This window comes from Aquarana catesbeiana, linkage group LG09 (assembly GCF_042186555.1).
Source record: "Aquarana catesbeiana isolate 2022-GZ linkage group LG09, ASM4218655v1, whole genome shotgun sequence".
Lineage (NCBI taxonomy): Eukaryota > Metazoa > Chordata > Amphibia > Anura > Ranidae > Aquarana > Aquarana catesbeiana.
Window position 1 is genome coordinate 262,043,054 of NC_133332.1, and position 25,652 is coordinate 262,068,705.

Genomic DNA, 25,652 nt, shown 5'->3' on the forward strand with positions numbered 1-25,652 from the left:
TCATCTCTATTGGCACTGCAGAGCCAATTTTCTTCTGTTGCTCCACAAATGTGACAATGGCATTGAAGCAAACATTTTACTATGAGCCCTGTGTGTTCTTAGCTCACAATTGAACAAATCCTAAATCATATATTCAAAGCTATTATTTATATTACTATTCTTTTTTCCCAGTGTGTGGAAGACTGTGAAGATGCTCATCCTGATCTGCATTTTTTCCCTTGCTCTTTGCTGCCAGGCTTCAGGTAGAACACCTTGGGTGTTTTTAATGTTGGTTAAAAAGGCAATTTTTTACCAGGTAGGATGGATGACTAAAATTCCTGTTTATAGCTGATTTTCTAAGCCGCTTGGTGGTAAAGGAACACAAGTGACCCCTTATTTTAAAAAAAGATGTCTGTACTTACCTATCTTTAATCTGCTCTGGTCCAATCACATGATCCCACAGCTCCAGCATTCCTGTGTTGGCTGCTGAAGGGAAGAGGAGGGAGCGCCAACAACAGCTGGGCCATGGGAGCCTATGGGTGACATTACTGCTTCTGGAATGCAAAGCTTTTTTCGAGCATTCCCTGAGCCAGAACTGCAGGTTCACGTGACCAGACGGGAGTGGATTAAGATAGGTAAGTACCCACATCTTTTTTTATACAGGTTAGGTAGGAGGGGGGAGGAAACCTTTTTAAGAATAGTTATAGTTAGGGTTTTCTTGCACTTTACCTCTGACATTAGATTTGTATACTTGTTCCATGTCAGTGAGTCAAAGCTTACTGAACCCAGTTGGTCAGTATACTAGCCAGAAAATTAGCATTGTCAGAATGGGATTGGCAATGGCAACAAGGGTGGCCTCTTGGGATTGCTTTAGCTTGTAAACCAAATCTTTCATCTCATCTCAACCCCTTCACCTAAGCTTAACCCAGGGCTGGACTGGGACAAAAATTTGGCCCTGGACTTCACCCAGACTGGCCCACTTTGACAGGTCTCTCCCATGCCAGTTTGCCACCCAAGCCCCCCCCCCCCCCACTAGCTATTAGCCGTTCTACATTATTTCTCTTATAGGCACTACCAGTGGGGAAGCTAGACATTATTTCACCTGGGGCAAAGAATCAGTTTGGCGCCCCCCCCCCCCAATGGAACAAGATTAGGCAGGAAAGTGAGGCCGCCCTCCTTCCAGATCGTATGATGAGCTTCTAAGTGTTGACTCCTGAGCATCATGTCTGTATTCAGGTGCGCTGCATAACTAGCCAGGGAGAGGAGGTGAGCACTGTGGGGGGGACAGAGGACTGGAGGGAGGCAGCGGTCCACTGTCACTGAAATCGGCCCACTGAGCCATCGGCCCACCGGGAAACTCCCTGTAGTCCCAATGGCCAGTACATGCCTGGCTTAACCCATTATACTAAGACTGGCCAGAGATGATGTTTTTTTTTCCGATCAGCCACAAGTGAATGGAGGAATCCTCCCTTCTGTGCTATTGTGAAGGAGTCCCCACTGTCAGAATACACAAATCAGTGCTGCAACAGCTTATCAAATAAACATTTTCCAACAGTCCTGCTAGATAGAAGTCGATGGTTATATCAACTTCTATCGAGCGGGAATGGCCATAGATGGTATAAAATTCAGCTGGTGGCTGCTGAATGGCCAAATTTCGATCCATCTATGGCCAGCTTAACCCTACATTTCAGAGAAAAGTAAGCAGCAATACATATCACAGTACCTGTAGTATTAGTAAGATCATTGTTCCAAAAATCTCATGCACTAAATGGGATATTTAAATTCTGATGGCTAAACAAATGCAAATGGGCTGTTGCCATTCCAGGGGAAACTTCCCTTGCAAAGTGAATTTTCCACAGAGCTTAGTAAATGAGGTGAAGCTCTGCTGACTTTCTTCATTCAATCATATGCAAGCAAAAATGCAATTTTTTTCCCATTGCACCTCATTGAGTATTATTTGCAAAGTAAAATTTCACCACATTCACCAAGCTCTGGGGAAATTTCCCTTGCAAAGTGCAGTTCCATTTGCAAAGCGAACAGCCTATTTGCTTTTAGTAAATTAATTAAAATGTGTCAGTTTATTAGATTTGATAACCTATGTTTTGTACAAAGTGTCCAGCAAAAAAATAAACAATCCCTACATTCTACCGGTGATGATATTTAACTATTCATGTTTTGAATGCTCTTGCATTTGATTCTGTATTTTAGAAGACTGGTGCTACGAAGACCTTCTATGCGGTAAGTATGTTTGTTTCTAATAAATAATTGTTTGTCTCTAATAAATAAATTATTTATTTACCACAAGAAATTTTAAAAGCAAATGCCTCATTTGGAATGAAGTAATAGATTGTAGAGTTAAAGAATGATACAGTGGTGACATATTAATTGGGTTTAAACTGTCGATGGTCGGTCAACATTGTGGCTCAATGGAACTGAGTATGAGCACTTCCTGGTCCATCTCATGTCAGCACAATGGGTTAACACCTCCTCTGGAGCCCCACAGGACTACTTCTTCCTAGCTAAATAAAAGACAACTCCTCCCCCAAGATAATCGTTCTTCTTTTTTGGCTCACTTCCAGATCAGATGTCTGCCTTTTACAGAATTGGCACAGCCCCAGGAATCTTTTGAAGATCTTGCTGGCAGTGGTGATACCTTGGGCTAGGTGGCACATGAGGGTGTTTCAATGTGCCTTCTTTAGTCTATGAGCTGGGCTGTCTATGGATCAGAAAATCTTTGTGCCTATACAAATTCAGCAAGAACTAGAATTTTGGACATCGCCACTGTGCTTCTTCGGGGCATGCCTATCAGCCCAGGAGATAGGATGATTCCAAAGCCAGATGCCAGTCTCTGGGGCTAGGGAGTCCACAATCTGGAGAATCAGGTGCAAGGCCATTGGAGCATGGTGGAATGCAGATTCCCCAATCATCATGAATGGAAGGAAGCCTTTTCTAGCATTGCAAGCCTTTCAGGATCTTCTTCAAGGGGTATGACAATACAGTAGTAACCTACATTGCCTGCCAACTATGTCTATCTCCAAAGTTCAATTTTTAAAGTGATATCCAGTGTCCAGCAAAGCTTGGAAGTAGTCTCTTTTGAGTTTTCACATGTGAGTGCACAGCAGGAAGACTTCAGTTCCTTACACATGGTCAAGTTACTAACAGTGTACTTGGTCAAAAGAGCAAAGTGAACAATCTTTTCATTTAGCCATCAGGTCCTCAAGAGTCATCCACTGTTGGGTTACCAGGGTGATTAGATTGGTATGCAGGGAGTAGGCCTTTCTGCTCTGGAACAATTGCATGCTTATTTGACTAGAGGGGTGGCAGCCCTTGGGGCAGTTATGCCAGGATTGCTTGGAAGATATAGAAAGATGGCTAACTTCAAGGTCTTGTGTGGCCTTCATTCAAGCTTACAAACTAAATGTGAAGTCAGCAAGTTTGGGACAAGAGAGCTCAATTCTTTTGGCTTTAGCAGCCTTTCTTTGATTGTCAAGGTCTCTTTTCATTTGTTTTCTCCCACCCATTTTTTCAGCTATGGTATATCCTGTTGTGTACTGACGTGAGGTGGGCCAGGAAAATGGAAAATTGTTATCAAATACTTACCGTAATGTTCCTTTCCTGGCCCATCCTCACGTCAGCACAGGACTCCCTCCCTAGTGGCCTGTCACAGGCTAGGTTATTAAACACCTATGTTGAGGGAGGGGTTGTCTTTTATTTAGATAGGAAGATATGGTCCTTTGGGGCTCCAGAGGAGATGTTAACCTATTGTGTGCTGATGTGAGGATGGGCCAGGAAAGGAAAATTGCAGTAAGTATTTGATAATAATTTTCTGTTTATGTCACCCGTGCTGAAAGAATTTTATTAAAGGGGATCATCACCCTTTGAAAAAAGTTTCCTCCTCTCCATCCCAACACACACACAGCTACACAAATATCTATCTTTTTTTTTCTTTTACTTACTTTTTTTTTAATGAATAGGTTTTGGCCCACTTTCCATCTATTTCCTTGCCTAGAAGAATGATGTCAGTACCCCCAATGCCTCCTGGGATATGTAATGTGCATATCCCAGGAGGCACAAGTAGCACTACAGTAATTCCACTTACTAGAAGGGGTGGGAGGCAGGGCTAGCAGCATGTCATTGGGAGGCAGCATCTGAACCCAGAAGAGCCGGCAATCTCCCAATGGCGACGCAGGAGAACATGTGGCGCAGGACCCCAGCAGTGGCTGTAGAAGAGAGCATCTCAGCAGGACAACGCTGGGTCTGCTGGGTGGATGAGTACCACACAGCATCAGGTAAGGACAAAATGAATGGGGGAGGGTAAAGTTCCTTTTCAATAAACTAAAAGAAGAATCAATGAAGTATAAAAGAAAAAGGGGGTAGCCAAGAAGGCAATAAAAACAATTCCACAACCCTCCACCTTATTAGAAAATCACAAAATTTGATCCAGACCACTTGCAATATAGTTGCGATTTATTCACACTTAGTCACACCTAAATGACATCTATTCCTTAATATTTTAAGGGGTTTTAATCTCATTAGATCATCAGTATGGCAAGTGTCTTGAAAAAATTCAAAAACATTTTTAAAAATGTTGTTGTACTTTTTGATATCATAAAAATAATTATTAGCTAGGCCACAGATGTCCCATTATACTTACCCTCTATGTATATGGCCATTTTTTGGACATAGTAGTTGGAAGTGGACTTGTGTTTTGGGGGGACACCGCCTAAACAGGGGAGTCGGACGGCTTGGATTACTTTTTTTGCAGGGTAGCCAAGAAGGACTTGGCTGTGTAATCTGTAATAGCACATAGGGAGGTAAGATTGGGGAAATAACACAGGGAAGTGTAAAAAACTGGGTTAGTAACACAGGGAAGTAAAAAAAAAAAAAAATCAGGGAGCTGTTTTGTGGGCAGTATTAAACTTCCCACCTAAATTTAAATCCGGTACCTACAGGTATACACATTTGTGTTTTTGGTTGCCCTGGTAGTCTCAAAATCCTAGTGTGTAAATGACATTTAATGTATGTTATGTCAGCAATATGGACTGTGATCTGGGGGATGTTTAGCTCAGTGGCAGATGCGTTATTATAGTGAGCCATGGCAGCCCATTTTGTTTTAAAAGGAAATAGAAAGAAAGTTCTTACAACAGCAGGTTTCCCATGCAGGGGTTCTTTTTCAGCAAACACAACTGATGAAAAATACAATGCCACTTGGCTCTTAGGCTCACTCAGACTTGATTGCAGTACCTTGATGCACAGGCCCACTCCTGGCCTCCAAATATGGTTCTCCAGCCACCTCTGGGTTTGCTCACTCTATCCAAGACTTCTGGGCATCCTCCAGCCTCGCTAGCCTGGACTTGCTAGCCACCTTGGCTTCCCCAGCCTCCCAGACCTATGCTTGGTCTCCCAGGCCTACGTAGCCCTCCCGATCTTCCTAGTCCTTCAGAGAAGAAGTCCCCCTCACCAGGAATGCAGTCTCTGACAGAAATAATAAGGTCTCCTGACAGGTGTCTGTCTCAAAATGGCATCAATCGCCCTTAGGTATGCCCAGATCTGGTGTATAACAATAATGACCACATGTGCACTCACACAGGCTGTGAGCAACTAGCAAAGCCCAGACACAGGACTGAAGTCCACATCCCACCCAATACTCTTTGGAAACTTCAAGCTTCCAGCCCAGATCTGGATTTACCAAATTCAGGGAAATCTTAAGACACAGTTTTGTCTGCTCACAAAACAACTGCTGGTGCTTCTCAAACGAACTCCTTGAGAGTCCTGTATTATTTTCAAACCCATTTATATAGTGGCAGTGACTCTCACTGTCACAGGAGTCATATTAAAGCTTCGAGAAGTTGGACTGGGGTTGGGTGGAGAGGTCTGGCTGGAGAGCGCTTCTTTACCGACCTAGCATTTTTCCACAGAGCAATTCTCCAGCTGGTGGTGGGTCACCCAGTATCTGAGGACTGAGGGGGATTACAATATGCAATTTCTATAACCAATGAACACCAGTAATTTAAATTAATTAACCAATTTGCCAGCCAGCATCATGAAAGGTGTACACATAGCTGGGAGCATGATGAGTGTTTACAAGGCACTTAAAAATGGCTGCATTCAGCATTTTCAACAAATTCTCCATAATATATAATTTACAGATCTGAGATGCACTAGGAAAATCCTTGTTACCATAATAGATTCACTAAAGAAACAATAACCCTTAGCTCAGAGATAATGCTGGCAATAGAGGCTGTAGGCATTGCGGAACTCTGTAAATTAAAAAAAAAAAGTAGAGGCTGTAAAATGTGAATATACTTATTTTTTAATTAAACAAAAAGAAAAACTTCAAATTTAATTTCAAAATTATGTATGGCTGCTGCATAAGTGGTTTGTATTGCCATTCAATTTAAGCTTGCAAACAGATTTAATTTTTATATAACTGGCATGAGTTTGTACACAGGCCTTCTTAGTATACCCAACTGCACCTCTTTGTAATTAGCTGATTAGCTCCCTAGAGGTATGCACAGTGGAATTATATGTATTTGTAAGTATCATGGCATCATTGGCATCACCCATAGATTAACAGCACTTGAAATTTCATCTTTGGTGACAAACATGCATACCCAAAGGAATACCAGGGGGTGCAGTGTTTCCGACTGTAATCCTGGCACTCATTCTCAACATCTGCAGAACAAAAGCAGTTAAGGGTCTGCAAAAGAATCTACTAAATTCATAAAATCCTATATTTTGATTTCAATGTTTTTATTGAAATAGTTTCCACAAAAGAGATTACAAAGGTTATGACAACAGTTGCAGATCCTCCACTGTGTGAAATACATACAAAATACGTAGTAAACCAAAAATTTAAAAAAAGAAGATACAAAAGGCGTAATCCAAAGAGCTTCACAGACACGATAAATTGCATTGTTAAAATACTATATTTTAATTTGTACACACAGGGGTTTGGTAAAGCTTTTTTTCTAACAGATTGTATATATGTAATTTACTTATTAGAACCTGCAACTTGGAGCTCACATTATCCAATATGTGGACAGAACTCCCAGTCACCTATTAATATAATAACATCCGAGACCAGAAGCTATTCTAGTCTGGGCCCTCTACAAGTTACTGGTGTATCAGGATCTTCTTCAGCTGTTCTCACTAATAACGGCCACACAGGTAAGTGTGTAATTTTAAACTGCATTTCTTATGAAATCTTTTTTTTTTTAAGGAAAATACCACCATTAATGCGTTTTTTTTTTTTCAAAAACTCCCATTCTGTGATTATCAAAATCACTTTGATTGTCAATGATCCTCTGAAATTTCTATGATGACGTACTCTAGTACAGTCAAAGCTTGTTTGGCTGTACAACTCCGTGCATCGATCTGTACTCCCGTGACCCGTAGATAGCTGGCTGAAGCAGGTCGAGGCTCAGGAAAGATGGTCAGGATTCGCCTACATGCCTGGACCAGCACCCGGCTCAGCCTCTCAGCGAGCCGATGAGAGGCTAAGCCGGCCGCCCCTCCACAGCCCAGCGATCCAGTGAGCACGGAAGGGGGGGGGGCAGAGAGCCGGTGATTGACAGTCGCCAGCTGTCTGCTCAGGGAGCTCTGAGAACCGAGCATCAGTGGTGTGTGATCGCTCGGCTTTCAGTCTTAGAGCTGGCGGGGGGACAGATGAAGTCTGATACTGCATCCATCTAGGTAAGTATGATTAAAAAAAAATAAAAATCCCATGCTTCTCTTTTAAGTAAAAACTTTGCAAATCAAGTAATTCTATAGTAATTAAAGTCCACCATGTATTAAATTGGAAGCCTTTTTTCTTTTTTTTTTTGTAAATGCTTTCACTGAGAGTTTATTAAATTCAAAAGGAATGGGGGATCTGCAACATAGGATGACCTTGCAAGGGTGTGGGGGGGCGAGAGTCTGCAACATAAGTGGACCCTGGAAAAGTGGGGGGCTGCAACATACTTTAAGCGGACCTGGCCAGGTTGGGGAGCTGCAACATAGGTGGGCCTTGCATTTTTTTGCAAGTACCGCTTTAGGGGCGTATACAATAAGGTGTGTGAGTTTTTACCATTTCATGGAGGTTGTAGAGCACTTGAAAACCCAGACACAATGATAGATATTAACAACTTTAAAGGACCCTCCAACAAAAGGAGCATAAAGTTCAGGTAGAAGTATAAGCAATCTTCAACTTCAAAGAAACACAGGTTATTTTCCAACACTGTCCTTACAGAGGTCGACTTCTAAAGTGTGAAACGTGCAGCCATAAGCTGGTTGATCCCTGAACTATGGCTGAACCCACTATCTAGACACCCACCTTCTTGGAACAAATGCTGACCTATGCAGAACCAGTCCATTGATCTCTGCAGGCAGTTGTGTACTGACATGCATCTCTGCACTTCTCTTTTTCCCCAAGTTTCACCCAATGCTGCAAGTTATTGTCAGAACAAGTTCATATGGTGTAGAGAAGCCTTCTTAGACTCAGTAGTCACATAGGCATCTAAAGACCAACCTAGAGCAGTACAGTAAAAACCTCTTTGTGACATTTAAATTTTAAAGGTGCAATTTTGAAGCTGTGGCTGTGTTAATGCTGTTACGTTGTACTTGCTCCAGTTTTTGTTCAAGATATTGCTCTTGCCAGTGTGACTGCATGGAAAATTAACTTAATTAATTCATATAAATGTGTTCACTGATATGTGGAATATGCACAAGGCCTTTCTTTGGGAATGTCCCCACTCAAGAATCTCATATCGTACATTAAGAAAATCATTAGCTTAGATCAGGGGTCTCCAAACTTTTCAGTATGAGGGCCACAACGTATATTTTACAATTATTCGCAGGAAGAAAAGAATAAAAAGTCTACTATTCTTTCCTAAGACAATCCTTCCCCTCAGCCTGTAGTACCAAGACCTGAAAAGACCTGAACAAATTAATGGGGTGGGCGACTACATGGCAAATGAGGTTCAATGTAGAAAAATGTAAAATAATGCATTTGGGTGGCAAAAATATGAATGCAATCTATACACTGGGGGGAGAACCTCTGGGGGAATCTAGGATGGAAAAGGACCTGGGGGTCCTAGTGGATGATAGGCTCAGCAATGGCATGCAATGCCAAGCTGCTGCTAATAAAGCAAACAGAATATTGGCATGCATTAAAAGGGGGATCAACTGCAGAGATAAAACGATAATTCTCCCGCTCTACAAGACTCTGGTCCGCCCGCACCTGGAGTATGCTGTCCAGTTCTGGGCACCAGTCCTCAGGAAGGATGTACTGGAAATGGAGCGAGTACAAAGAAGGGCAACAAAGCTAATAAAAGGTCTGGAGGATCTTAGTTATGAGGAAAGGTTGCGAGCACTGAACTTATTCTCTCTGGAGAAGAGACGCTTGAGAGGGGATATGATTTCAATTTACAAATACTGTACTGGTGACCCCACAATAGGGATAAAACTTTTTCGCAGAAGAGAGTTTAATAAGACTCGTGGCCACTCATTACAATTAGAAGAAAAGAGGTTTAACCTTAAACTACGTAGAGGGTTCTTTACTGTAAGAGCGGCAAGGATGTGGAATTCCCTTCCACAGGCGGTGGTCTCAGAGGGGAGCATTGATAGCTTCAAGAAACTATTAGATAATCACCTGAATGACCGCAATATACAGGGATATGTAATGTAATACTGACACATAATCACACACATAGGTTGGACTTGATGGACTTGTGTCTTTTTTCAACCTCACCTACTGTGTAACCATATAAGTTATAAATGAAGAATAATTTAAACATTTAGCCATTTTTTAATTACAAAAGGTTCCCTCTTTCTGTTACTATAACTCCTTGAACACCCATAATTCAAATTATGTTCATAGGTAACTCACAGACCACGTAAAGAAAATCAAAATAATTCCTCTATTCAGAAAACATTCCATTTTAAATATACAAAAAAAAATTCTTTACAGAAACAGCTTCCTCCTTCATATGGAATGATAAGTAAAGTGAACAACACTACAGTGTCCAAAATCATTAGCCAGTAGGACACTAAATTAAAACGCAGGCTATTACCTGATAGTCATACCCCGAGTTTTTAAACATCTCATGTCAGACATCCAAAACATATGTCCACTAAGAGGTTGTGGAATGTAGTAAAAATTATAAAATATACCCAGATACCTGACTTAGGCGTTGCAGCTATAGTTCTTCGGCAGTGACGGCCCGTCCATTAGGGGTGCCTGGACGCCGCCCCCTCTCTCCAGGCCACCCCCTATATGGTAAAGGATAGATTCATACATAGCATAGCATGAATCTATCCATGGCCGCCATGGCCACCCCCTATTCATGAGTCTGGCCCCTTTCGGGTCACCGGGCGCATGAATTACAGGAAGGGAGGAAACGGAAGGCACCGCCGCGGAGAGCAGGAGAACAAGAAGCTGCCGGTGATGAAGAACGGGAAGCTGCTGCCAAACAGGGGTAAGTCGCTGGTGATGGGGTAAGTGCTCTCGACAGACCGACCCCCCCCCCCCCCCACAAAAATCTTCCCACCAGCTGCCACTGTTCGGGCTCAAGACTGGTTTAGATATGACACAACATAAATACAGCATAAAAACCAATAGAAGGTACTTCTTTAAGTTAGGAAAACATACGTAACTAAAATATATTTTTATACCTGAGTTTAGTATCACTTTACAGTGAATTTTAACCATTTCAATACGGGCACTTTCCCCCCTTCCTGCCCAGGCCAATTTTTAGCTTTCAGCGCTGTTGCATTTTGAATGACAATTGCACGATCATGCAAGACTGTACCCAAATTAAATTTTTTATCATTTTTTTCCCACAAATAGAGCTTCCTATTGGTGGTATTTGGTCATCACTGGCGTTTTTATTTTTTGCGCTACAAATAAGAAAATATTTTTTCCTTTGTTTCTGTTACAAAACTTTGTAAATAAGTAAGTATTCTCCTTCACAATGGGCACTGATGAGGCTGCACTGACGGCACTGATGAGGCAGTACTAATTGGCACTGATGAGGCTGCACCGATGAGATGCATTGATAGGTGGCACCGATAAGCAGCATTGATATGCAGCACTGGCGGGCACTGATGGGTGTCACTGATAGATGGCACTGTTGGGCAACACTGATCAGGGGGCACTGGCCGGCATCACTGATGGGCACTGAGTGACATCCCTATTGGGCATCAATGTGCATACCTAGTGGTCCTGGGGGTGCACTGATAATCATTTAGCCCAGACCCCGCCCCTGTCAGGAGAGCAGCCTATTGGCTGTCCTCTACATGCCCCTGTCAGTGCGAGTAGAGGAAAAGACAATAAATGGCTCTTCCCATTTACACTGTGATCAGCTGTGATTGCATACAGCTGATCACGTGGTAAAGAGCCTACGTCGGAGGCTCTAGTCTTTACCAAGATCAGAGATGCCATGTGTCAAACTGACACACCACACCACCGATCGCCACGCTGCGTGTCCTGCGGGCGCGTGCTAGCGGCTTAACCTGCTGCACATCATATGATGCCCAATCAGGATAACTGAACCATTTTTTGGCCATCATTCTGCGGGCGGGAAGTGGTTAAAGTATAACAATGCAAAACTTGTTTTCTTAGTGGAGAGAGAATAGGAACCTGTCAGGTTTGTATTGCTGCCTGTGTCCCTGGTAGGGAGATTCACCCTCTCTATCTGTCCTGTTTTATCAAAAGTGAAAGTGCAAAAAAATCCTAAATTTTGGGTTGTACCCAGAACAGTAATTGAAAGGAAGTCTTCAAATGAGGACGCTAGTTCTGGTGACCCTGGTGACAAGGGGTAATAAGTTTATAAGGGATTTCCTCCTAATTCCTGTTTTGGCTATGGGACAGGAGGTGAAGGGTAATCTCCCCAATGGAATACAGGTGGCAAAAAACTGACAGGGGTTCTAACCCTCCCTTACTCTTTCCACAATGAAAAGAAACGTTTGCTTTTAGTTCTATTTTAAAGGTTGGTTGGGTATTAGAGCTAATGGCTTGGGTAAATTAATGATTAGGGAGGTGCTTGTACACACGTTCAATCTTTTTTTGACCTAGATATTGAAGACCTGTTGAATTATCAGAGCTGGGCTCCTGTCTCTAAAACCTAATCTTCTGAGATTTTACAATTGGTCCTATCACTATTTACTCCAAAAAATCCTCAAATCGCAATCGCTATGGGTACATTTTGAGACCATCACCCAATAGGTCCAAAAATGGCTATACTGGACAACTACTGTGCCCTGTCAGTGGATACTTACCAAATCAAACATTCCGGAAGCGAAAAGGACTGTCTGCCAAAATTTAGGGGAATTGGAAATTGATCTCAGAAAATATTGCTTTATATGTGCTGTCATGAGAAGTATAAATACTTGTAACTTGATCAGTGCCCCCATGTTCTGTATCTCTGCAGTTGAGGCATCATTGGGTTCAGAGCATTATCTGTCGAGGGTAGGACTTGAAAACCCCTACAAACTTGCTGCTTTTCACATTCACTTTGGAAATGAGAATTCTGCTAATCAAGGTTCAGAACATCTGATTGATGGCCGAGGTTTCCCATTGGAGGTAAGTGACTTTTTTGATCAATAATTATGTGGGTTTTTTTTAATATAGTGTCAAGTCCTGTTGAGTTAAAGGCACAGAAAAATTAAATATTTTCTAAATTAGAATTGATGATTTAAAAATTTTAAATTATATGATATGAAATTTTGTGCATGATTTGTTGTTAGAAAAGGTTTTTGGTTGATAGTCCTTAAAAGAGAAGTGTGGTTTTACACAAAACAAACAAACAAACATACATACTCACATAGGTGAATGCAGCATCAGGCCAATGCTACATCTGTCCCCCGCTGCCTCTAAGACCAAGAGCCAAGCGATCAAAGACCGCTGATTGCTCAGTTCTCAGTCTCCAGAGCTGACTCTGCTCTGCTCCTCCAGTGCTCATTGGAGCGCCAGGCTGTGGAGTAAGCAGAAACGCCTGGTTCAGTCTCCCAGCGGCATGCTGAGAGGCTGAGCCAGCTACCAGTCAGGGATCTGGGCAGATCCCGACATTATTGTTGTGATCCCTGCAGAGCCTGGACTGGCTCTGTGACATGACCCGACAACGGGCTTTAGCCCACTGTCATCAAGTGGGCTTTAGCCCACTGAAACAAGTGCACTTGTTTCTGGTGTGGCAAGTTCACCTCACTGTATTGCGGGGGTGTGCCCTGAAAAACAGTACTGTGTGCGGTACTTTTTTCCAGCGTAGCGCTGTCACAGTACGTCGGCTGATAGAACTTTTTGAAATGTCACTGTGCACTGCAACACACACCAGCTGCTGCATTGTAATGAAGTGGCTAGTGTAAATGTACCCTTATAGCATGTTCATAGTCCATGACCATCTCATGTTACATGTCTGTGGGCTCTGACAGTTCGTTGTACCATTATATTCACTAAATATTATTTTTTGCCCTTTGGTGATATCAAGGGCCACACTAGAAGCCCCCTATATCAAGTAAGCTGAAAACCACTGCATTACATTATTGGTGGCGAACACAGGAATCTCCATACACTTTGTACACAGTGCATGGTCTCCCTAATCTTTTTTTTTTTTTTTTTCTCTTTTGGTTGAAAATTAGACCTGTGCAATTTGTTTTGTTCCAAATTCGTTTTTCGATGAAAGTCAACAAATTCGTTAATTCGGAAATGTTTGAATTAAGGAAACCCCTTTAACTAATTTTTCCGAGAATTCAAAAATCCGAAATTTGAAAATCCAAAAATTCGAAAGAATGAAAATCTGAAATTCGAAAATCCGTAAATTTGAAAATCCGAAAACCTGAAAATTTGAAAACTGCTAAATAATAACTAACTAATAATAACAATTACTAACTTTTAAATTATAGGTATTGGAATTTCCTTTCAAATTTGGCTGTTAGTGAATGTAACGAATATGGATTTATTGGAAGTTACGAATTATCCGAAATAACGAATGCCGCATCTAAACAAATGAAACGTAACAAATTAATAATAATAATATTAATAATAATAAACAACATTTTTTTTTATTATCATTATTTATTATTATTTGTTGCGTTCCATTCGTTTAGATGCGGCATTCATTATTTCAGATCATTCGTAACTTCCGATAAATCCGTATTCGTTCACTAACAGTCAAATTTATTTTCGGATTTTCGCATTTTGGTTCCTATGTTCAGAAATGTCAGATTTCGGATTTTTAAGAATTTATTCGAAATAATGAATTTCAATCATAACGAATGACCCGAAAATAACAAAAAACAAAAACAAACTAAACTGAAACTAAAATTAAACTGAACAAATTTTTCGGCAGTTCACATGTCTATTGAAAATAGCCTGTAGTGTTGGGCTATTTGTTCTACTGGTAGAATGTTCTTTAACTCTTATGGTTGAATGTTCTTAAGGTTGAACTGTAGTCATTTTTTCATCTTTGCAACTATTAAATCTTCTGTCCTTGTTTGGATAGTAAAACCATTAACTTTGGATAGTAAAACCATTCTTTTTTTGCCAGTAAATACCTTTATACAGCCCACTTCCCGTTTCTTGTCTGGAAAAATGCCTAGGCTTATGACATCTCGCTCTTGTGAGAGTTTACCAGGAAGGGAGGGGGGATGAGTCATAAGAGGGCCAATGAGAACTGCAGAGCTGGAGGTGTGCCAGACTTAGTGGAGGGAGATTTCTGCAGCATATTTTGCAAACACAGAATCACAGTATATATAAAATATGCAAATTGGTTGGAGGGAAGCTTCAGAATAGCAAAGATGTTTTTATTACAAAGTATGTGAGCAGACTGCAGTTCCTCCTTAAATGAGGCCCCATTCACAATTAGCGCTTTAGAATCACAGGCAGAATGATGGGCAAATTGCGATAAAATCATGTCAAATCCACGCAATGTCATCCTTAATGGCACCCCAAACACGATGTCATTTTGCTGTGATTGTTGCGTAACAGAACGTGCAAGAATCGCACCTGTCTCAGTACTCAGGACTTGGTCCCTGAGCTTCTTTCCCTTGACAAATGTACATAGGGCAGCCAATTGGAGTGAATGGGTGGAACACATGTGGAAACGCTTGTGAATCGATAAAAAAAAAACATTGCGAGCGGCAGCGCATTATCTTGCTACTTGAAATGTGAATGGGACCTAAGGGAATGTTATATTCTCCCTGTGAAAGGCAACAAAAAGAAACTGACATTTCACACATATTACAAACCTTTCAGGGTTTATTTGTGACTTTTGAGAAAATGTTGAGACATTTGCAAAGCAAATTTTTTTAATACTTAGACCCCTAAGGCCTCATGTACACTGCTGCTGGTAAATGGACATTTAGGTGCAGTTGGGCATTTTTTTCAACTGCTCCTGAACTCTCCTCTGTGTTATCTTATCACTACATGTACACAGGGTTAATAAAAAGAAAAGTATTCCCTCGCTGCCTAGAATAACAGAGATAGAATCCTAGTTGCAGCAAACACCGAATGGGTCAACCAAAACCCAAAAAATAAAATAAAAATCAATGTGTGATGTTGCGCTAGGTATTGATTGATTAATTAAATATATCATACAACATACAACTAATGTAAAGTGCAAGTGCTACAGATAAATAGTGAAAGAAACTTTATGTAAACTAATATTGCAATAATAAAAAAACACATAGGTAATTCATCATACAAAATAAAGTATAGTGCTCTATACTATACTATACTATACTATACTATACTATACTATACTATACTATACTATCGTGCGGACTATTATAGAGCACTATAATTTATTTTGTATGATGAATTACCTAAGTGTTTTTTTATTATTGCTTTCTAATCATTTGGGAGGGTCTCCTGAGGTTATCTTGAGTAAACGCTTCTGAACGCAAACGCCGCTAAACGCAGCTTGCAAACGCTGCTAAACACACGTTTTTAAATGTGGATTAGTAGCTGTGATGTTCCAGCGAACAGGAGAGGTTGAGAAACGTCCCGTGTACATGAAGCCTAAGTATAAGAATGGAAGTGATGGGAAAACACATATCCAATTTTACTGTTAACACATTGGTGTGTATGTAGAATAAATGTCTAATCTTGCTTGCTGTGAAGTTACTTTAACCTTTTTTGTAATTTTAGATGCATTTCGTGTTTTACAATACAAAGTATGGAGATATGACAACAGCCAAACAAAACCCAGATGGCCTGTCAGTAGTTAGTGTACTTTTTGAAGTAAGTTGAATTATCTCTAAAGCAGCATTTGTTAGGAAATGGTAGACATTTTTGTTTAAAGATTTGTAGGATGGATGCTTCCAATCCTTCATGCTGACGAAGATGGGAATTTTTGCTTTCCCCAAACCATACTCTAAACCCATCCTCTACACCAGCCTTTCTAAACCCTTTTTTGAGTCACGGGCCCGTTTATGAATCTGAGGAAAGCTATGGACCCCTTGCCCAGAAATATTCACATAAACACTATTTTGCACGCAATGAATATATGTATTTAGGAAGAAAACAAGCACCAGTGAATTCTGTAATCCTGAAACATGCTTCCACAATTAAAGAAGTATCCTTTTACAAGATCAAATCCAAAAAAATGTTCTTCACTCTTATTAAGAAGTGTAAAGTGTTATTCCACCAAAAGATGCTACCTCTCTAACGTGCTTCACCACTCCAGAAGGATAAAACGCTCACTCCAAGTTATTGCCTCTCATATTTAAAGTAAGGCATAAACCACTTTTACCATATAGATGTCATCAGGTAAAACCAGAATCCCCATGAGCTTCTCCTTATCTCCTTAGCCTCATATGTCCCCGGAATGGTTATATAGAAAAAAGTGCTCCAGTATTAAAGTATGTTTAAAAACCATGTGCTTTTTATTAAGATCCTACTAACAATAAAAAAAACATGAAGACAGCTTAGCATATACAACACTGTGAACGTCTCTCTGTTCAACTTACTACAGCTGCTCAGACGATTCTCCATTCCGGCCAGGCACAGTACAAATATCACTCCAGGTCTCCGCTCTGGCCACACTCAGGCCTCCCTTACAGTTGTGGTCAGAATGCCACCCTAGCAGACAGCTAAAAAGATCAATGGCGTTATGCCTTTGTGTTTGCCAAGTGGCATTGGCCCTCTAAATATTCAGGCACCCTCAGATGGGAGGTCAGTTAGCCACAGCTCAAGGAACCACTAGCAACCTCTGGAGGAACCCTAGAGTACAACAGAACCCTGTTTAAGAATGATTGCTCTACACCCTGCCCCACCGTACATTGCCCACACCATCATTTTGAATGCTAACATACTTCTGGTGTCTTGTATTCAGACCATCATAAAAGATTTTTTTTTATTAAAGCTTGGAGCAACAAATGAAGCTCTCGTCCCTTTAATTGATGCTCTCCCTGATGTGGCCTACAAAGGTAAGCTCCTCTTTCTTTAGAAACTTATATTGGTACACCATAAAATGTATAAAGTTATCAGTTATCATGTCTTTGTTTTATCTTTTCACTTAGATATGTATTTTTGATTGGATTTTTCAAAAGAACTATATTTATTTTTAGCAATAGGTATTTTAAGTGATGGATAATTAACCTCACTGTATATATTGCCCATGCTCTGAACTTTTACCTGCATACCTCCACCATGGCTTTTACATAGGGGGGAGATTTACTAAAACCGGTGCACACAGAATCTGGTGCAGCTGTGCATATTAACCAATCAGCTTCTAACTTCAGCTTGTTCAATTAAGCTTTTACAATAAGCCCCCATTTACATCGGCGTGATTTGACATGCCAAATTGCAGCCTATTTCTGGCAACGGCACTGTCCCCATCGGTGCAATGCCGACTTTGTGGTGCCGCACAGATTTCCAAAAGTAGTTCCTGCACTACTTTTGGCGACTTCGGGGGGCGATTTCAATAGACATCTCTGCATGAACCTGCACAGATGTCTTTCGAATTGCCCCCGAACTCGCACTAAAATACGGGTTTGAAATCGTGCGAGTTCAGCTGAACTCGCACAATTTCAAACCCGCGTTCAGTGTGAACGTACCCTCAAACCTGGAAGCTGATTAGTTATTATGCACAGCTGCACCAGATTCTGTGTGCACCGGTTTTATTAAACCTCCTCCAGTGTGTAACAACAATGTTGGACTGGGGTACTTGGATCCAAAGGAATTATAGCGACGCGCCATACTCAGTCAGAGGTGGGTAATAGGTTTTGTAAATGGCGTGGTGTGGCTTTCTGGATGTAGCCATGATTTATTGAGTGTGATATATTCTATATTCCAATAGTCCAAGAGACTAATTACCCTCAATGTAATGCAAGACACCCATGTCCAAACCATAAACTGGGCAATTTTCAGGCAGTGTAGGCAATTTTAGACCAAAAAGTAATTTGGTATCTATACAAGGTCTATCTATCAGCATCTGCTCACTTCTGCATAGATGTAGGTGAATTGAAGCCCTGCATTCACTATTCTTGAACTAGCCCCTTTGAAGAAGGATTTACAGCATGGACATGGCTGTCCTAATATGGAGCTGAAAAAGAAGAAACATAGCAGTATTAAATCCAAAAGCAAACATTTTATTACATTGCAGTTGACCAATTCTTAGATGTGATGGCTGCATTTGTTTTCTTTTTTAGGGCACTTTCACACTGAGGCACTGGGGCGTCGGCGGTAAAGCACCGATATTTTTAGCGGCGTTATACCGTCGTTTTATCTGCGCTTTTCAACCCCGCTAGCAGCCAGGAAAGGGTTAAAAGCGCCGGCTTCAGCAGCGCTGCCCATTGATTTCAATGGGCAGGGGCGCTTTAGGAGCGGTGTATACACCGCTCCTAAAGCGCCTCAAAGATGCTGCTTGCAGGACTTTTTTTTAGCATCCTGCCAGCACTCGGGCTTTCACACTGGAGTAACAGGAGAGGTGCTTTACAGGCGCTTTGCAGACGCTATTTTTAGCGCTATAGCGCCTGTAAAGCGCCTCAGTGTGAAAGTAGCTTAATGCCGCGTACACACCACCGGTTTGTCCCTCATAATAAACTCTGATGCTTTTTCCGACAGAGTTCCGACGGAGTTCCGCTGAAACGGATTTGCCTACACACAGTCACACCAAAGTCCGATCGTTTAGAACGTGATGACGTACGACGGGACTAGAAAAAGGAAGTTCAATAGCCAGTAGTCAATAGCTAGCATACAGACTAACTGTTTTCCCGATAGGAATTGATTCCGTCGGAAGGATTTAAAACATGTTCTATTTCTAGGTCCGTCAGAATTTTCGAAAGATAAAGTCAGATGAAGCCCACACACGATCGGAATGTCCGATGGAATGATTCCGTCTGACCTTTTCTGACGTAAAGTATGGCCGTGTGTACGCGGCATAAGTCTTTCTTTACTATTATTTTCACCTGGTGATCCAGCCAGTAAGTCTCTCGTTTTTCAAAAGAATAAGCTCTCTTGCAGATGTAGCAGTTACAGGGATGAGGCAAACCATTTACCACTAACAAAGATACTTACAATAGTCCGCTTTTATTTATTTATGTAAAACCTTTATCCCAAAAGGAAAAAAACTGTTTGCTGTAACTGCTTATAAATTGTGAGCTGGAGTCCAGCTTCAATTTGTTAGTGTATCTATTCTAAAGCCTAGTACACATTATTAGGAAATTGGATGCAAATATCCGTATTAAGAACAAGCATTCAATTTTCTGTTCGTTAGTATACTGCTTTCGAGAAAAAAATTTCCAAAGGGACATGGTGGAAATGTTTTCTTGTTAATCTGCTAGTATATCTACCCCTACCCCCACATTAACAACCCTGCTGTCCAAAGGCGCTCCCTGTGCTCCTTCATCCAGAGTGGGGGCACTCTAATACAGGAGGTATGTTACTGACCAAGTGAAAACAGAGGGACAAAAGCTTAAAAATATGAAAACAAATGCAGCCACCACATCTAATGTGGGGTACACACTATAATGCCCCGTACACACGGTCGGACTTTGTTCAGACATTCCGACAACAAAATCCTAGGTTTTTTTCCGACGGATGTTGGCTCAAACTTGTCTTGCATACACACGGTCACACAAAGTTGTCGGAAAATCCGATCATTCTGAGCGCAGTGACGTAAAACACGTACGTCGGGACTATAAACGGGGCAGTGGCCAATAGCTTTCATCTCTTTATTTATTCTGAGCATGCGTGGCACTTTGTCTGTCGGATTTGTGCACACACGATCGGAATTTCCGACAACGATTTTTTTGTCGCAAAATTTTATATCCTGCTCTCAAAACTTTGTGTGTCGGAAAATCCGATGGAAAATGTGTGATGGAGCCTACACACGGTCGGAATTTCCGACAACAAGGTCCTATCACACATTCTCCGTTGGAAAATCCGACCGTGTGTACGGGGCATAAGAAAAATCGGGCGAACGAGCGTCCAATTTTCCTCGTTGTTTCACAGAAAATCGTAACTCGTATGAAAATTCTCATACGAGACATGTTGTTGTTTATTGTTTCAGTCTTAAGACTCCTGACCAATTGGATCTCAGTCAGGACCCATTTCCTGTTCGGGCTGGAGGAAGGGATGGCCCCGGAGCGAGGAGCTGCAGCCGGGATACACGCCACTCCTGTCCGTCTCGCGCGCGGAGGGGAGGGAGTCGCCGCATTCCCATACGTCTCCCGCGCAGTCTTTCGTTTCAGATTTTTCTCGTATGAAAAATCGTACGAAAATCGTTCGTTCTGTTCCCGTATGAGAGTTTGTCCCTGTCGGGAATTTTCGTACAAGAAGTCTGAATCTGCTGTCGAAAGTTGTGTACACACTATAATCTTACGAAAGTTCTTTGGACAAAAATTCTTGCCCGATTTTCTTATAGTGTGTACAATCCGAAATGAGAAGTATGGGGGTTTTTTTTCTGCTAATCCTACTAACCTCGGTGGATGGAGCATCAGACGAATGCTGCAGCTGTCCCCCGGCATCTCTGCACTGAGAACCGAGCCACCGAACATCACCGATGGCTCAGTTCTCACTCCTCCCCGAGCAGAGAGCTGCTGACTGTCAGTCAGCATCTCTCCTGCTCTGCTTCTCCACGCTCATTGGAGTGCTGAGCTATGGAGGGGCGGGGAGCGGCTATCTCAGCGGCTCACTGAGACTGCCATCAGTCAAGGCAGCTGGCGGATCCAGACTTCGGAAGTCGGGATGACGCGGTGCGTCAACTGATGGCAGTGATGTCAGCGGAGAGCGGACTTCAGACCGCTCTCTGCTGAAAACGGGTCACAGGAGTGCAATCTGTTTTAAAAAGCTCAGGCTGGACTTCTCCTTTTAATGATTGATAAGCTGCAATATATTATATTTTTGGTCTTGGGTTAACACCATTCAAACACTGTCCGCATTACACCTTTATACGGCGGCAAAGTGGCTCTCCTGTGCTGGATCACGTACCTCACTGTGCACTGCATGTGGTTGCGGGGCGCTGATGTTTTATGTTGTTGCAGTAAAATGGAGCAACTGGAAATATCCAATATCTAAAAAAAAATGAGGGGAAGACAAGAGAAAAAAGTATAAAAGCAGTCCTGGTCTGCACTATTTTAATTTTAAAGAGTGTTCTGTGTAATACTGTTTATTTATCTAATGTTTTTATATTTATTTTCCAGGACAGTCAACATCAATTAACTTTAACCTCCGCAAAATTCTGCCTTACCAATCATCTGGGTATTACACATACCAAGGATCTCTCACAACTCCACCTTGCTCTGAAATTGTGACCTGGCATATCATAGCACAAATTCAACAGCTAGACCATGTACAGGTAACCTAACCAACAAAACCATGCAGTGCTCCAAAGGATACACCCACATTTTGCATGCTGACATAAAAAGGATAATACTAAAAAGGAATACTTAATGAGTGGTAAATCGTCCATTGGCTAACGTTTGCCACCCACATTTTTCCACATTTAATTACATTCATATATCAATTTTCCCTAACATCGCATTTATCATCTTTAAAAAAATTAATGCTTATGCCTTTACAATAATTTTAAAAGAACAAACAAGTCATACTTACCTGCTCTGTGCATTCTATTGCACAGAGCAGCCCTGAACCTCCTCTTCTGGAATCCCTCGCTGGCAGCCCAGGCTCTTCCTCTTTTTCATACGCCACCATAGTAAGATGCTTGATGACTCTCAGGGAAGTATTTAGGGGGCTAAGGGGGGCGATACGAATGCTGGGACATTTTTTATCTTAATGCAGGGAGAATGTGTTAAGGTAAAAATGTATTGGCTTTAAAAGCACTTTAATGAGAACCAGTGGCCTCTGGTGATCAATATTTGGGGGGGGGGGTTGGCGACAAACCAATGAATGCAGCGATCCCCCCCCCCATGCGGGAGACGGACAGGGTAATGTGGCAATTCCACCCTCTCCCCCCCCCCTGCGGGAGACGGATGGGAATGCGGTGATTCCCTCCCTTCCACGTGGGAGACGGACAGGAGTGGCGTGGATCCCGGCTGCAGCTCCTCGCTCCGGGCCATCCCTTCTCCTCCAGCCCGACCAGGAAGTGGGTCCTGACTGAGACCCAATTGGCCGGGAGTCCTAAGACTCCCTGGCCAATCAGGTCTCAGGAACTGCTTCTTGATTGGCCGGGAGGAGAATCAGGAAGACAATAACAAGTGGGTGGGCTCGGGGCGCCCCAAGCCCACCCTTTTTTGAAGTCAATTAGAGCCTAATCATGTGCTTAAAAAAAAAAAAGAACCCATTGAAATCCATGCGTCCAGCGCCCGGCATGTAGTTTATTTTAATAAAAAGACTCTATATAAATGCATGTAATAAATTTGAAATGATATAATAAGCACTGTGCATTTACATTCCCCCTCTCAATGCATGTGGACTGTTATCACACTGCACACTGGCCACTCCTATGCTAAAGGGATACCAGCCAGTATGCCGGAGTGTGGTTATTATGCCGCGTACACACGAGCGCAAAAATCTTGGATGGTTTTTCTGACGGAATTCTGCTCAAGCTTGGCTTGCATACACACGGTCACACAAAAGTTCTCTGCACTTTCAACTGTCAAGAACGTGATAATGTACAACACTACGACGAGCTGCGAAAATTAAGTTCAATGCTTCCGAGCATGCGTCGAATTGTTTCCGAGCATGCGTAAGAATTTTGCGTGTCGGAATTGGTACAGATGATCGAAATTTCCAACCGAAAAATTGAGAACATGCTCTCAATCTTTTGCTGGCTGGAATTCCGCCAGCAAAAATCCGACAGAGCATACACACGGTCACATTTTCCGACCAAAAGCTCTCATTGGACTTTTGCTGGCGGAATTTCCGCTCGTGTGTACGTGGCATAACAGGGAGGGGCCAAGCTGTGTTTTTTAATCATTTTTTTTTTCAGTAAAAAAAAAAACAAAAAACATGTAGCTGAACCTGTTTAAAAAACAAGTGTTCATCACTTTCCATAACCTAAAAAATCCACAGCTTGAAAGAAAAGAAATACTTTAAAATATACATTCCCCACTTCAAACTAGACAATAGTTTTGAATATTGTGCAAGATGGAAAATGGGTGAATGTTGAGCAAAATTAAGAACATCATCTACATTTCTTGAGTGATAAATATCGTTATTAGTACAGTAAAGCTTGTTTCCATTGAAGAACAGATGTTGGGAAAATTCTGTTTGAACATGGGTAAATCTTGTTTGAAAATGGGTGAGAACCACTATAAGAAACAGAGACTGTAGAAAATCGAATACTGGTGTAAAAATTAGTGTCAAACGATGATGGGGAAAGATGTATCCACTCCGATGGGACATGTCAAGAAAGTTAAATATTATAACCTAGTGCTTTTTGACTCCTTATGGTGTATTGCTTCTACAGCAGTGTAAGGGGCAGCTGCTACGTTTGCATAGGGTTCACCCTTGTGAAAAAAATAAAAATAACAAATCTATTTAAAAATGTATTAAAGATTCATACCTGGCACTTTATTCTTTATTCCCACAGTATGCCGCAATTACCAGTTCACTTTACTCTACTACGGTTGATGAAATACTAGCCAAGAAAATGGAGGACAACTTTAGACCAGTCCAGCCATATAATGGAAGAAGTGTGTACAGATATTAGCGGGGAGCTGGATTGGATTCATGTACAAGAAGCTTTATTATTATGGATTCCTTTTTACCTAAATAAATCTCCCTTGCTGCATGAATAAGCTTTGATTTCTTTCTATAGTGTGTTTCCAACATTAAATTTACCACATCAGAACCTGTCCACAACTGACCTTTTCTTAAATTACCCATGTATGAGCTAAATAGTGGCTTTTAGACCATCGGGCACTTACCCCATCAATGGCGCGGGCAGCGCTTCCCTCCGGGCGATGGGCGGCGGTTTCTCCTGCGTCCCCTCACAGCGGCCGTGCGTCTCTTCCCTCCTAGGCCAATAGGATCACTTCTTCTTTTGGCCAATCAGGAAACGGGTCTCAAGACCTGCTTCCTGATTGGCTGGGAGGAGAATCAGTGTGACAAAAGCGAATATTCATTGAAGCAAAGCATCCTCCCCCCCCCCCCCGTATGTCTGTCATTGCAGCTTAAGATGGGTGTTAAAAATGCAGCTCCATTGTTTGTTTTTGTGCTACCCAACCACAAGTGTAAATGAGCCCTTCTAGTTATGGACAGTAGAAGGGATATATTGGTTTCCTCCCCCAGCCTGAAGACTGAATAGTAAAAGAGCAGCACCAGACTCATCCTTGTACACGCTCCTCCTATTTGCACGCTCCTTGCCAGCACATTTGTGTACAGAATACATGACTGGCTCCCAGTCCTACCTTTTCCTCTCCCTGTCTAAATGCAGATGTGTAGGGCCTGAAACCAAGCCAAGTTAAACCTTCACGCCGACCGTACGCAAATTTGCATTCATGGCTTGAAGGGCTTATACCAGGATGGTGTCTGCAGCTGCAGGCATCACCCCAGTACCATTTTTTTAGAGCGGGTGGTTGGCTCTTTAGTGATAACAACTGATGTGGCTAAAAGCCGCTCGGCTGCTATCCTAAAGGAGTGGGATGGGACGCCACCTCCCGCCACCTTCCGCCGCTTCTCCCAGGCCTCTTGTCTCACCAAGAGACCCAAGCTACCAGCCCCGGCGCATCCGCCGGCTAGGCTGAGACCCGAACAAAGCCGGATTCGGCTCTGATCGGGTCTCCGATGTAAAATCCCGGAAGCGATGCCACTTCTGGTTTACTCGGCTGCCAATGGTGTGGATTTTTAAAAAAATGGCAGTATTGAGAATTGCCAATTTTGGTGATCTGAATACATTTAAGTGCAAAGGAGGGATTTGGGATCCCTCCATTAAGAGTAGCTGTCACCCCCTATTACTGTCACAAGAGATGTTTACATTCCTTGTGACAGCAATAAAAGTGATCAGATTTTTAATTTTTTTTTTAAGGAACAATGTAAAAAAAAATAATTAAAATAAATAAGAAAAAAAATAATTTTTTTTAAAGTGTCCCGTGCTCGCACAACAAAGAAAACGCATACGGAAGTCGCGCCCGAAAATGTAAATGGTGTTCAAATCACACATGTGAGGTATCGCTGAGATTGTCAGAGTGAGAGCAATAATTTTAGCAAAAGACCTCCTCTGACTCTAACCTGGTAACCGTTACATTTTTTTAAAAGCGTTGCCTATATTTTTAGGTTCCATAGTTTGTCG

General features: G+C 41.9%; 1 protein-coding gene across 1 annotated transcript; it reads left to right on the forward strand.

Annotated features, from left to right (window-relative positions):
* Positions 1 to 190: 190 nt before the first annotated feature.
* LOC141107300 (carbonic anhydrase 12-like) lies at positions 191 to 24,071 on the forward strand. The gene is made up of 8 exons (XM_073597991.1): positions 191 to 242; positions 2,188 to 2,217; positions 6,985 to 7,149; positions 12,390 to 12,541; positions 16,103 to 16,195; positions 17,319 to 17,382; positions 21,601 to 21,755; positions 23,952 to 24,071. Exons 1-8 carry the CDS (start codon positions 191 to 193, stop codon positions 24,069 to 24,071), a joined length of 831 nt encoding a protein of 276 aa, XP_073454092.1.
* The last annotated feature ends 1,581 nt before the right edge of the window (positions 24,072 to 25,652 follow it).